The sequence below is a fragment of the Candoia aspera genome, chromosome 14, assembly GCF_035149785.1.
Source record: "Candoia aspera isolate rCanAsp1 chromosome 14, rCanAsp1.hap2, whole genome shotgun sequence".
Taxonomy (NCBI): Eukaryota; Metazoa; Chordata; class Lepidosauria; order Squamata; family Boidae; genus Candoia; species Candoia aspera.
The window spans coordinates 6,370,675-6,382,866 of record NC_086166.1 but is presented as its reverse complement, the minus strand read 5'-3'; the positions used below and the strand labels follow the sequence as shown (position 1 = coordinate 6,382,866).

Sequence of the window (12,192 nt, the reverse complement as noted above, 5' to 3'; positions counted from 1 at the left end):
CATTTGGTGCAGTTTTAGAAGACAGATATCTGCTTGGGAGGTAGATATTTCTTCAGGTCTAGAATGCTACCAAGAGATGTATATTCTGTTGGTCAAGAATTGATGGGAGGTTCTCAGTTGTTTTTATCGTCATAATAATACTAATAATTTATTAAATTTATATGCCACCCAACTCCCAGAGGTGTATTTTATTGGTTGTCTTGTTTGCAGTATTACCTTCCTGTCTTCCAACAAGGTACCAAGGATGGGTGGACTTGCAAGTAAAACAAGAGTACCAATATCAAGTGGTTTTATATTTCTAAATCTTTCATTTTTTTCTTGCAATTATTAGTGATGCTGGTTTTTGACTAGAATGTCCTTGTCTTGATTTCCAGAAACGTTGGTTTCCTGTGCCTCTACTTCAGGAATGGATACTACACAGCCCATGGGACATATCCTCAGTCCCAGCATCTTATTTGTAAACCCCTTCTGGAGCCCCACCAGATTTGATGGCAAACCAAGGGAATTTCTGTGTGGTTTTTCATTTAAAAAAAAAGAGAGGGCAAAAGGAAGCAAAATAGATGTGGGAAGCCTCCACTAGCTTAAAACATTTATTTTGCTTTTTTTCAAAAACCAACCCCATAAAAACCTAAACATTGTCCTTGTCCACTCTGGAGATGTCATTATGTCATTACTATGCCTTCCTGTGGCCAGAAGAGATGGGGAAAATGCTTTGATTTTTTTCATTTTCTGCATTTTGTAGAAATGTACCTCATTTTGCACCACCACACTGTTGCAGAGGATCAGGTCCTAAAGCAGGAGTGAGAGTTTGGATCATGTACACTTTCTTGCAATGACTGAGTCATTCCCCACCCGAAACATGTTTATATGAACCCTAATTCAGGCCATGCTTTAGATGCAACTGATCTGAGCTTCCGTTTTCTTCCTTCTTTGTCTGATTTATTATGGACCATAGTTGCAGATCTGGCACAGACCTTGAACCCACACAGCAAGGACATTTTTAAGAACCTGAATGAGTTTGAAGCTAGCCTGTTTTGAGTTATGGCATGTTCATTCATCATTTAAACCAAGCAAGGACAGGAATGTCACAATGGCAGTGTCATCCACAAAGAAACAGGCTCAGAATCTGTCAATGGTGAAGTCACTTTATACGGATGATTGGACAATTCCACTGAGTAAGGGGTTTTATGAAGCTGGTTAGGTAAGGCAAAGACCAGTTTAAACCTTCTTATTTAATTATTTTTTCCAGTATCATGTCATATACCCTGATGGGAAGGAAGGCAGATGCTTGTTAACTCTTGATGCAGATATCTCTTGGAAATCTCACCCTCTCTGAGTAGTCCTAATAGACCCTACCCACAAAAGGAAATATCCAAGTTCTTTCCCTTGGGCTCCAACTTTGTCCCGCTTTTGATGTAGAGAGCCCTTTTAATTATGAATTTTACAACACTAGACAATAATAAAGATCAAACAGTGCATTGTGAGTTAACACAGTTCCTGAACAATAAGAAACAAGATGCTGGCAACTGTCAATGCCATTTCACTGTATAAAATGTATAAATAAATAGTTGACTTGCAATAAGAAAGGATGTTGTACAATACAATTTGCTTGGTCTTCCTCTTGAATCACTTTAACCCTTTGTAACCAGGACTACAAACTCTGGAAAAGAAAAGAAAAGAAAAAAGTTTATATTATTTTGAACCTTGTCTTCTCAAACCAATAGATATAGGTTCCTAGATAATCTTGGATAGCAGATGCTAAAGAAAACAGAGCTTCCATTCCATTTGTTATTTGCTTGTTCTATTTATCAATATATATAAATTTATTATATAGCCTTAGGAATTTGTTTCATCGATTGATTGTCCCCATATCAAGATGGCAGACATAACTCTTAGCACAGTATATCCTCGTAACAACAACCTTTGGAAGAGGTTGGGTTGAGGGATACAAGGCATATCCATGTGGGACTTTGCCCTCCCTCTGGATGATTGATTGATGAATTGGTTTCATGTACCACTGTAATCACTCAGACTCTCAGCAGTTAGCCACAGAATTAAATCCGTTCTGCTAAATAATTCGAAACCTACTGATGCTCCCCCTCTAGTGCCTGGGTGATGATATTTGAGCAACAATGCGCATTGCCCATCATGCTGGATATCGAAGAAGAGACGCTATTAATGCTTCCTTACCTTCCACACCAATTTTGCCATCTCCATCAGTGTCACCTGCTTTCAGAAATTCTGCAGTCTCCTTGTCAGTCAGGTCTCTGGCTTTGCCATCAAAATTCTGCAGGAACTTCCTAGCGGGGAGAGATGGTTAGATTAGGGCCAGGATGACAAACCAGAGGGAAACATTTGATCAACGTTAGTCATGATTCTCTTCTTTTTGGTGGGTTAAAAAACCAAACCAAACCTGAGACAGGAAGTCTCAATTAAGAAAATGTGATGTTCTATGGGGCAGAAAATAAGTCATTTTGAAGAAGTTTGCTCTGTTCCACAGGATGAGGGTGCAGACCAAAATCACCTTCATACTAATTTAAATGCTAATCCAAATCACAACAGGCCTAGCCACTGCTGAACAGTGTGCCAAGCTTCACTGAAAGATCTGATTGACCCCAGGCAGGCAACCTCTGCTTATTTTCAGCAGTGGCTTGTTAAGGAGCACTCCAGAGATGCAAAGACAGGCCAACTTTTTTGAGACCCCCGGAACCCTCTCTAGGCACAATCACCTAACAATTCTTGTTTTGGGATGGGACACAAAAAGTGTGAAGCCGTCATACTGGCTTAACAATTAGAACATTGTAGCATTGCCCACTCCTGCTTGAATAAGCATTTGGACTATTCCAATCCTTGTGTCCTAACAGCCAGGAACCATGCTGAGACGAGGAATAGGTCTCTAGTATTTATTACTACTACATAAGACAGAAAATCCTAACTAACTGAAGAAGCATGGGGAAAACCCAGACAGATAAACCCCAAAGGCTAAGGTGGGTCTGATCTGTGTCTCTTTGAATGGCTGCTTAACTCCTCAGTACTACGCATGCGTTTTCCCCCCTGGATAGAGGCCCCCTCCTGCTCGCCATCAGTACTCATGACACCTTGGTGGTTGATGGGATATAGCTTTGATGAAAAATAATGACTATCACATCAGAGCTCTATTTATTTATTTATCAAATTTGTCACCACCCATCTCCTCCCACCAGAGGGACTGAACAATCACTATACTGAAAGGAGAACTGGGTATTTGAATGATAGGGCACATTGAAATTGGGATGTCTTTGCATGTTGGTAGGTGACAAAGACTGTTCATTGGAAGGACAGATCCTGAAGCTGATGCTCAAATACTTTGGCCACCTAATGCAAAGAGAGGACTCACTGGCAAAGACCCTGATGCTAGGAAAGACTGAAGGCAAGAGGAGAAGGGAACGGCAGGGGATGAGGTGGTTAGACAGCATCACCGATGCAATGAACATGAATCTGAGTAAACCCCAGGAGACACTGGAGGACAGGAAGGCCTGGCGTGCAAAGGTCCATGGGGTCACGAAGGGTTGGACACGACTTAACAACTGAACAACAACAACAAAAGGTGACAAAGTAGAGAGCCAGGTAAAATTCTTCCCAAGGCCTTTTTCTGTGTTCCAGGAATTATTTTCATCTACTATTGCATTCCCAACATAGATGGTTCATGGATTGGATTCAAAAACCCACAAGTGGAAAGATGATACTAATTTGTACTGTTATGTATGCGCTTAAGAATTCACACCGTAGCATATCAGGTAAGTCCTACAACAGTTCTGTAATAAATAATAACAATAATAATAATAATAATAATGAAATTTATACTGTATGTCGCCTGACTCCCAGCAACTCCAGCTCTGCTAAGGCTCATGGAAGCCAATGCAGAATCTTTGGGTGTCATTTTGCAGAAGCATGAACCTATGCATCACCTTCTACTTGCAGGAGCTAGGGAACATCTCTCCCACTGATCTAGGGCAGGATACAAAGGAGTCCTTCCAAGGATTGACGATGTCTTTGGCATTTGGAAACGCCATCTTAGAATCCCACTGATTAGCAAGTGGTACTTCTTAAATTCTACTCACTTCAGTTCATCTTCCTCAATGTATCCACTCTTGTCCCGATCAATGACTCCAAACACTTTTGTTAGCTGATCCTTGGATTTGGAGTGCAAACCTGATTTGGCAAAGAATGTCTTGCAGCTAAAGGAATCGGTAGCTTAGGAAAAGAAAATGGAAAGAGAGAGAGAGAGAGAAGACAAAATAATATAAGGAGATGAAGAAAGGTTAAGTAATTGTGTTGTTTTAGCTCCCTTTGCCTAGTAAATCAAGCATCACTTTTTGCTCTCCTGACCATGTCAGTTGGGGTGAAATAGACATTTGAGGCACTGACCTTAGTTGACTTTATTCTTGGACACCAAGAAAGTTTTGGGACAGATTAAATATCAGCTGCCCAAAAAAAGCACAGTAAAATGGAGCTGACTTTAAAGCTAGATGTGCAGGGATCCACTTGGGCATCGGTTGCATGACCCGTTCTGACCCAAATTCTCTCTAGCTATGTTCTGGCATCAATTCTGGTGATGCGGGTGGGTTCCAAGCAGTTGGGATTTCCTGTTTCAGATCAGAAATTCCTCATTTTTCAAAACTCAGATGGACAGGTTAAATAAATTATATTAGGTATCCAATATTTCCTGCAGGAATTTAGAATTCGTCTGTGTTTGCTCTATCTTTTTCTAATGGGACATAAACATGTTCCCTCATACTTCCAAGCAAAGGTGGTATTGTCCTCCCTCCCTCCCTCCCTCCTGGCCGTTTCCAGTTGTGTTGAATTTCCACTTCCATAATTCCCATCCAGTGTGCTGAACTGGGAGATATGGAAGTTAACGTCCAATATATTCGAAAGGCATTAGCTTAGAAGGTGTTAGACAGAAAACCTGGGAGTCGTCACACATTGTCTCTGGAGGGTTTACTTCAGATTCTTTGCTCTCCTGAAGCTACTCAAGAAAGTGTAAAGCCTAGAGCAGCACACTCTCCAGAAGTGAAGGACAACCAATCCCATCATCCCCAGACAGCATCTTTGTGATATTGCTCACTTGGGGGAAGATTGTGTGAAACACAAGAGACTTGCAGCCTCTGAGCTCTACAGCTTTAGGTGGTACGTTAAGAGCACGGTTCCTTAAGAATCGGATGTGTTAATTATTTCAGTAAAAATGCTTAGCGTTACAGTCAGCATGCCATTCTTACCACAACTGCTAACTTCCTTGCTACAAACCCATTCTAACTGATCATCCAGCAATAGTTCGGTTCCATTTTCCATACAAGAAAACATAATGTCTGTCTTGTCTGAATTTACATGGGCACCGCATGGCCATATTTAGAGGCAGGAAGGAATGCCTGGGGGTCACATTTCAATATTGAGCAGAATGTGTATGTGGGTGGGTGGGTGTCTAAACCTCTAGAAACCTCCGTCATTCACTGTGCCAAATCCGATCATCATCAAAGACGTCAAGATTCTGGGCTGATTCATACTTTTAAAGGAAGTTTGTGCTATACCTACTTCTTGGACAGGTTAACTTCATGGTTTCTGTTTTCTGCGGGTGCTAATTTGTCATTCGGACAGCCTAGAATAGTCAGAATTTTTTTCCAGCTTCACTTGAGGGGGATTTCTGTTTTTTGCTCGCCTGGCACTGATGCAACAGGATGAATGTGAACTATGCCGCTGCAGCCGGCCACTCTCAAAAGGTGATTAAATGCTCCAGCCTTCCCTGATCTGACAGTCTCCAGATGTTTTGGCTGGCCATTCTCCCTGCCCCATCTGCCTTGCTGGCTGGGGACGATGGCAGCTGTAGTCCAACACATCTGAAGAGCAGAGGGTTGGGAAATGCTGAAACCTAACTGTCCTAAATATTACGGTCAAGAGAACGAGGGCAGAAAAACGATGACCTCTGTCCATGGTCAGAAAATAACTTGAGAATGGTTTTACGGTTACAGATTTTAGTTGCGTAATCTCTTTAGAAATGTGAACAAAGATTCTTTTTAACATTAAGAAGAGGTGTGCCTGGTTTAATATGTCCGCCTTAGGAACTGGCATTTTCTCTATAAAAAATTCAGACCCTTCAACAAAACTACTGGGTGGCTGTTTTTCTAAAATCATCCAAGACACTTGGGAATGTTTTCTGTGCAGGACAAAAGCTGGGAATTTTATTACCTCTCCACTTGATATTTGAAGTTTGGACCTAAATATTCAACAACAGTTTTTGATACTTAAGAAGACTAGATGTGTAAGACTACACATCTAGTCTTCTTAAGTAAGCCTGTTTATTTATGAGGGTTAAAAATCTCTGATTCTGATGGTTATACAAATACCTCTTGCCCATATGTCTCAATTTATCATGCATTATTTGACTAAAGTTTTGCAATCCGGTTTTCCTTTTTAGGAAAACTTTTTGGAAGCACGGATTTTTGCTTCAGGCTTTGCTTCGTCTCAAGGGAAAGTTCTAATTCTTCGTCTCTCTTAAGAGGGAAGAACCGAGGCTTTTAAAGGCAGGAATTACCTTGGCAGCTTTGTAAACCAGCTGCAATATCCGCATCACTCAGGATCCCGGCGAATGCCATCTCAGAGCTGGGAGGGGGAAAGAGAGAAGGCGTTGAGATTAAATTACACACTATTAACATTTTCAGACGAGACCTGCAAGATGCAGGAATCTTCTCAAGGAAGACGCTTGCAGTTGCTGGAATTTGCAGCAGCTAGATGCAGCAGCAGCAGCAAGAAGAAGAATATAGATTAGGGTCCAAGGCTAGCAAAGAGAGTGTCTTCTTTGGTAATCATGATTCTGCCTGTCTGTCTGTCTGTCTGTCTGTCCGTCTCTCTCTCTCTCTCTCTCTCTCTCTCTCTCTCAGAATCCTGTTGTCCACCCAGATTACTAAAACTTTTTTGGTCCCCCTGAGATGGTCAGGAAGCAGATGTCTTTTGATTCCATGTCGAATTCCCAGTTCGTGCAACCTCAGGATCTTTGGCCTGGCTAAAAACAAAACAAATCAAAACAAAACACGACTGCTGGCTTGCTGGCTTTGAGGAAATGGATTCCTCCCATGCAGTTGGGCCACTTAAGATCCTAATGCTTGCTCTTGTCAGGAAGAAGGACAGCAAAATAAATAAATAAATAAATAAATAAATAAATAAAAGTCGTCTATGGCTAGGCTCAACTCACCTTGTGGCTGCTTTTCAGAGCTGGGAGAAGAGGCAAGACAATGATCCAAGGAGATCTCTTCCGTTAGAGCCTTGCTGGAATGGAGTCTCTGTCTTATATAGGCTTCACTCAAGGCCCCCCGGCCTTTTACAGAAGTCCTCAGACCACGTCATCGCTCAAATGACCGAGGGGATGAGACACTGTATCTGACAAGACCTGCTAGCTAATCAAATTGATATTTATATCTCACAGGAATGTACATTCGGCCTTAGACAATCTAAGAAGTTTTCAAGTCACACCATTTCCCTCCTAATTGCTGATTCTTAATGAACACCAAAGTAAAAACAGAGTCTTTTAGGATTGTGGTGGGCTATAAATAAGGCAAGCAAATCAACAAATAAATATACTTTGGGGGGGAAAAATCATTTTTCTTGGGTTGGGATACAGTTCAGTTTTGGCTTTCATTTGATTTTTTAAATTGTTATTATTTGACTTTTGTTGATTTACTTCTTTGACTTCTTTGAAACCGGCTGCTAGGAGCATTTCCCAGGGAATGTGGACCCTGCTGGTAAATGTAACCCACCAGAATTAATGAAATGACATGAAGAGCCAATCTGGTTTGTAGAAGTAGTCTGTCTGATTCATAACAGAGATCCGCTTCCTACTCTCCCCTTGGCTTGGTCAGTGGCAACCGTATGCATCTGGGAGTAATTGCCACTGAATCCAGGAGGACTTATTTCTTGGTAAACACGCATGGAATTATGTTCTACATCTCTAAAAAACCTTCCTCCTGTCTATCATCCTTTCAGTATACTTCCATATCTGTTCACTTGCCCAAATGATCAGTGAATCAAAACTCTTTTTTTTTCTGGTAAGTATATAGAGGTTCAATTTGACAGCATTTCAGCATTAAACAGGAAGGCTTGGATTTCATGATAAGCCATATTGGTATCAAGACAGTTTTTCCTTTAATTCCCTCCAAATTTGCCTGCAGCCCAAGGATGAGTGATCCTTTGTGGAAAGAGATGACAATGAAAGATGCCAGTTTCCAGATGTGGTTGATGTACTCCATTGCTGTTATGTTTTGGCCCAAAGAATGTGTTCTTCAAGATTTGGGACAAGGGCCATTCTTCATTTTTTCTATTTTCCCTAGCTTATTATCTCTGAAGTCATCAGCAATAATCTCAGATGAGCTTTGGGGACATTCTTACTGCACCATGGAAGGATCAAGGCAGGAAGGATCAATCAATTAGGACATATTAGTCTGTAGTATCTTTGACAGAAAACAGCAGATGTTGAGTAATAGGAAAGCATGCAGATCCTGGGCAGATTCCCTTACAAATTTAATGTGGATCAGGGAGTTTTAATTATATTAATTAATTAATTGTGAGTCCCATGTGTCTAAAATAACTATCCTACTTGTTATGGAGACCCTGACTGGAATTTTTTCAGTTGAAAACCACGGTAATAAATGTAATGGAGAGACTGGTTGTTTAACAGAGAATGCACTATTTTTTCAGGAGGTGAATTAGGTAATCTTATTGTTGTGGATGATGTAGATCATGATGGTGAAGAAGGTCATGATGACAATGATGACAATATCATCTAATTTGCCCCATTTTGTTTGAATGACCCTGACATGCTGTCAAAATCCCATTTATGCTGTCTAGCCCTAAAAGTTGCCTATCGCAGGTCTTCCCTTGGATTTCACTGAGGCTTATTTTGCATCCTACCTGGAGATGCTAGGAATCAAACTTGAGGTTTCAGATGCTGTACCACTCAACCACGGCTCCTTCCAAAGATGGTGGACCTAGAACAAGCCTGGAACTTTGCAACTGCCATGCTTCCCCCTCCACTGGCTGGTGCCAACTAGGTTTCCATAGGCAGGCCTAGATCCATAAGCTAACAAGAATGTTTGGCACTCAGACAATTTAGACCCCATGAATGTAAAGAATTCAAGTCTAAATACTTTGTCTTAACTGCCTCGTGGCTGCTTCTCCTCTTGCAGCTTCTGGCAACAAGAAGAAGGGGGCACATGTTTGAGAGTGAGCTGGATATACACCAGAAATATGTCACTTTGAGAAGGAACTCCCTGTACGATATCTCATTGGGCTGGAGGTCAGCCCATTACAGAACTATGAGCTCCTTGACACCCAGCAGCTGAATCTGCTTCTCAGTTCCAGAGAGGAGGAACTGGAAATAGGTGGAACCTTTGCTCTCACTAGGACTTCTGCTAAGCCAAAAGGCCAAAGGGTAGGGTGAGGAGCTGGGTTCTTCCATGTTCATGAGCTGGGAATAAAACCAACAGAACGTGACAGATCTGAATTTCTGAGAACACACATGCAGTAAATCTCCAACAACTGGTAGGCCACTCTGAAGCTTGTAGTGCCAAATTGGACCAGATGAATTTACAAATCATGCAAATGCGAGTTATGAGTCATTAATAGTCACCATTGGTTGGGTTGCATAACCCCATCGCTTGTGATTTGCAAGTCTTAAATTGGAAGCAGACAGCTTGAGACCTGAGGGCCACATCTAGCTCCCAAACACACCTTTGCACAAGATAAAGACTGATGGCATGGCTTTTTGAGAAGCACCCAAACATGATACCATAAACTCTAAATAGGTGGAATACAGTTAATAAAATCCTTAAAATTCCTTTTAAAAGGGTTTTTTTGTTTAAAGGAAAATCTCAGCACACACGTGTTTGATGAAGCCCTCTGTTTTGCATCATCCATCCCATAAGCTTGGGTGTGAATGCAATGTTAAGTAAACATTTTAACTGCCAATCTTTCCTAACTTGAAGTAACAGTTTCTAGAGGGGAGACCTTTTAGCTGGACTAAAGAGTCAGCTACTAGCTTATATTTGGAAACAGAGATGGGAAGCCTTCTTTGGACCCAAGGTACAATTTAGCTTGGTGTATCTTGCTGAGAGCTACACTCGAAACAACGTAAGGCCTGATGTTGCATGCACTTGCACCTAACCACAGCATAAACCTACTCTGGCCACTTGGTGGAGAACATCTCAACTCAACCATGGGAAGAAGCTGGTAGTCTGAAGAACAATGACATCCAAACCTCAGGAAAGATAATTATGACTTCTGCTTTGAATGGTATTTCTTTTTCTTCCTGTTTTTAATTGATGGACTGGTTATATGATACTGTTTTCGTTGGTAGCTCCTCTGTGGGGTGAGAGAGCTTTCTGAGATCAGAAGGGGATCGGGAAATAATCTGATCCATCCTATGCAAATTGACATTAGCAAACACATGCCCAGCTCTTATAATAAGTGCATTTTCAAATGTGCCACTATTGATATGGTTGGTTTAATAAATAATGATCAGACTTGTCTTGACCCTACTGGCCTTTCACAAGTCATTAAAAATTTGGCTTTGCCATCAAGCCTGAGGCCATGATAGTGTGGATGAGCCTGTTTCTTGGCTATGTTGATTGTGGGACGCTGTGAGTTCCTCAGTTGCTATCTTTTATGATGTACTTTATGTTTATAATTACTGGTATTGTTTTTATTTTGTTTTTGTCCTGGTTTAATTGTCAGCTGCCCATAATCATGTATACGAGATGGGCAGCCATATAAATCGAATAAATAAATAAATGGGCATTTCATTTAATCTTCTTGGAGAACCTTGATGGAGTCCTGTGTAGGTCAGCTGTTTGTTTATTTTCAAAAGAATGTGTATATGAATGAATGGCATGGAGACAGTGGTGTGATTAGGTTACAACGTGCCAATAGGTGGCACCAAAGGAACTAAGTTCTATGGAAAATGCTTCTGATGTTTCCTACAGGGGAATGCCAGTCTCTTCTCACCACCTCAGCTGATGGCACAGTAAGTACTTCCTGGCACCTGCATCTGCTCCACTTGCCCACAGAGGTGGTGGTCTCTTCTTGAATGGATGTGTTCAGGCAGAAGCTAGACAGCCATCTATGGGGGATATTTTAGTTTGGATCCGTCCACTGAGCAAAGGATTTAGAACCAATGGTGACTCCTTCCAACTCTGATTCTGTTATTTATTGGCTATTCCAAGGAAGAAAACTCGAGCTTCCTTGAGACTTCTCAGTCTCATGCCAAGGACTGCTTCTTGTTTTTCATTTTTGCTCCATGCATTAAGGAAGTCTCTCCTATATTAAGAGTGCAAAGAAAGGTGGTTCCTGGTATCTTCAGGCAGGACTGGGAAAAAAGTGTTCCTAAGGACTATGCTGGATTAGACCAAATGGCTTTCTAATTGATGATGAGAAGCCTGCAAAGAGGACATAAGCACAAAAATATCCTTCCATTTATGCTTCCCAGTACCTGGAATTCAGGCACATGCAGCTTCTAATATCTAAAGTAATACAGAACCATCATACCTAGTAGCCATTGGTAGCCTCCTCCTCCCTTCTAAAGTGTCTGACCATGATGGCTACCACAATTTCATCTTGCAACTGGAGTTTGTACTCTGTGAAAAAGTTTGTCCTTTTAACCACCTTAAATCTTTCATCACGGATGACCCAGGCCCAGCTGTTCGGAGAGAAGTTAACTAAATATGTCTTCCATAAGACTCTCATACGTACTGATACGGATATTTTTCATTTATCAACCTTCTCTTCCTTCTCCTCCTAGCTGGCTTCTAAGCGTGGCCCATGGGTTGCCTAGCCCAGAATTAGGATCAGGTTTTACACTCAAGAGACCTGAAGTCCCAGTGCTACATGTAACTTACATTTTACCCTCAACAGTCTCTTTGGAACTATGGTTAGATAAAGGTCAGGTCAACCAACAATGGGCAAAAAGGAGCAATAACAGATCCGTAGGAGTCTTCTGCTATTTGTGCTGGGTGTTCACATGAATGCCACCTAGAAACTCAATGGATCATTTGCACGAGAGGGTTAAGCACAAACTCACGTATGTCTCAGGCATGGGGTGCCCCAGAAATTCTCAGATGACCCAGCTGGACAAGCACCATGGAGAAGTATGTCTGCCAAATTGGCCTTCAT

General features: G+C 41.5%; 1 protein-coding gene across 1 annotated transcript; it reads right to left on the bottom strand.

Annotated features, from left to right (window-relative positions):
• Window positions 1-1,460: 1,460 nt before the first annotated feature.
• OCM2 (oncomodulin 2) lies at window positions 1,461-7,315 on the bottom strand. The gene is made up of 5 exons (XM_063314648.1): window positions 7,226-7,315; window positions 6,569-6,636; window positions 4,101-4,233; window positions 2,191-2,300; window positions 1,461-1,660 (listed from the first exon to the last, which is right to left on the bottom strand). The coding sequence occupies exons 2-5, from the start codon at window positions 6,627-6,629 to the stop codon at window positions 1,632-1,634; spliced, it is 333 nt and encodes a 110-aa protein (XP_063170718.1). The 5' UTR covers window positions 6,630-6,636; window positions 7,226-7,315; the 3' UTR covers window positions 1,461-1,631.
• Between the last annotated feature and the right edge of the window lie 4,877 nt (window positions 7,316-12,192).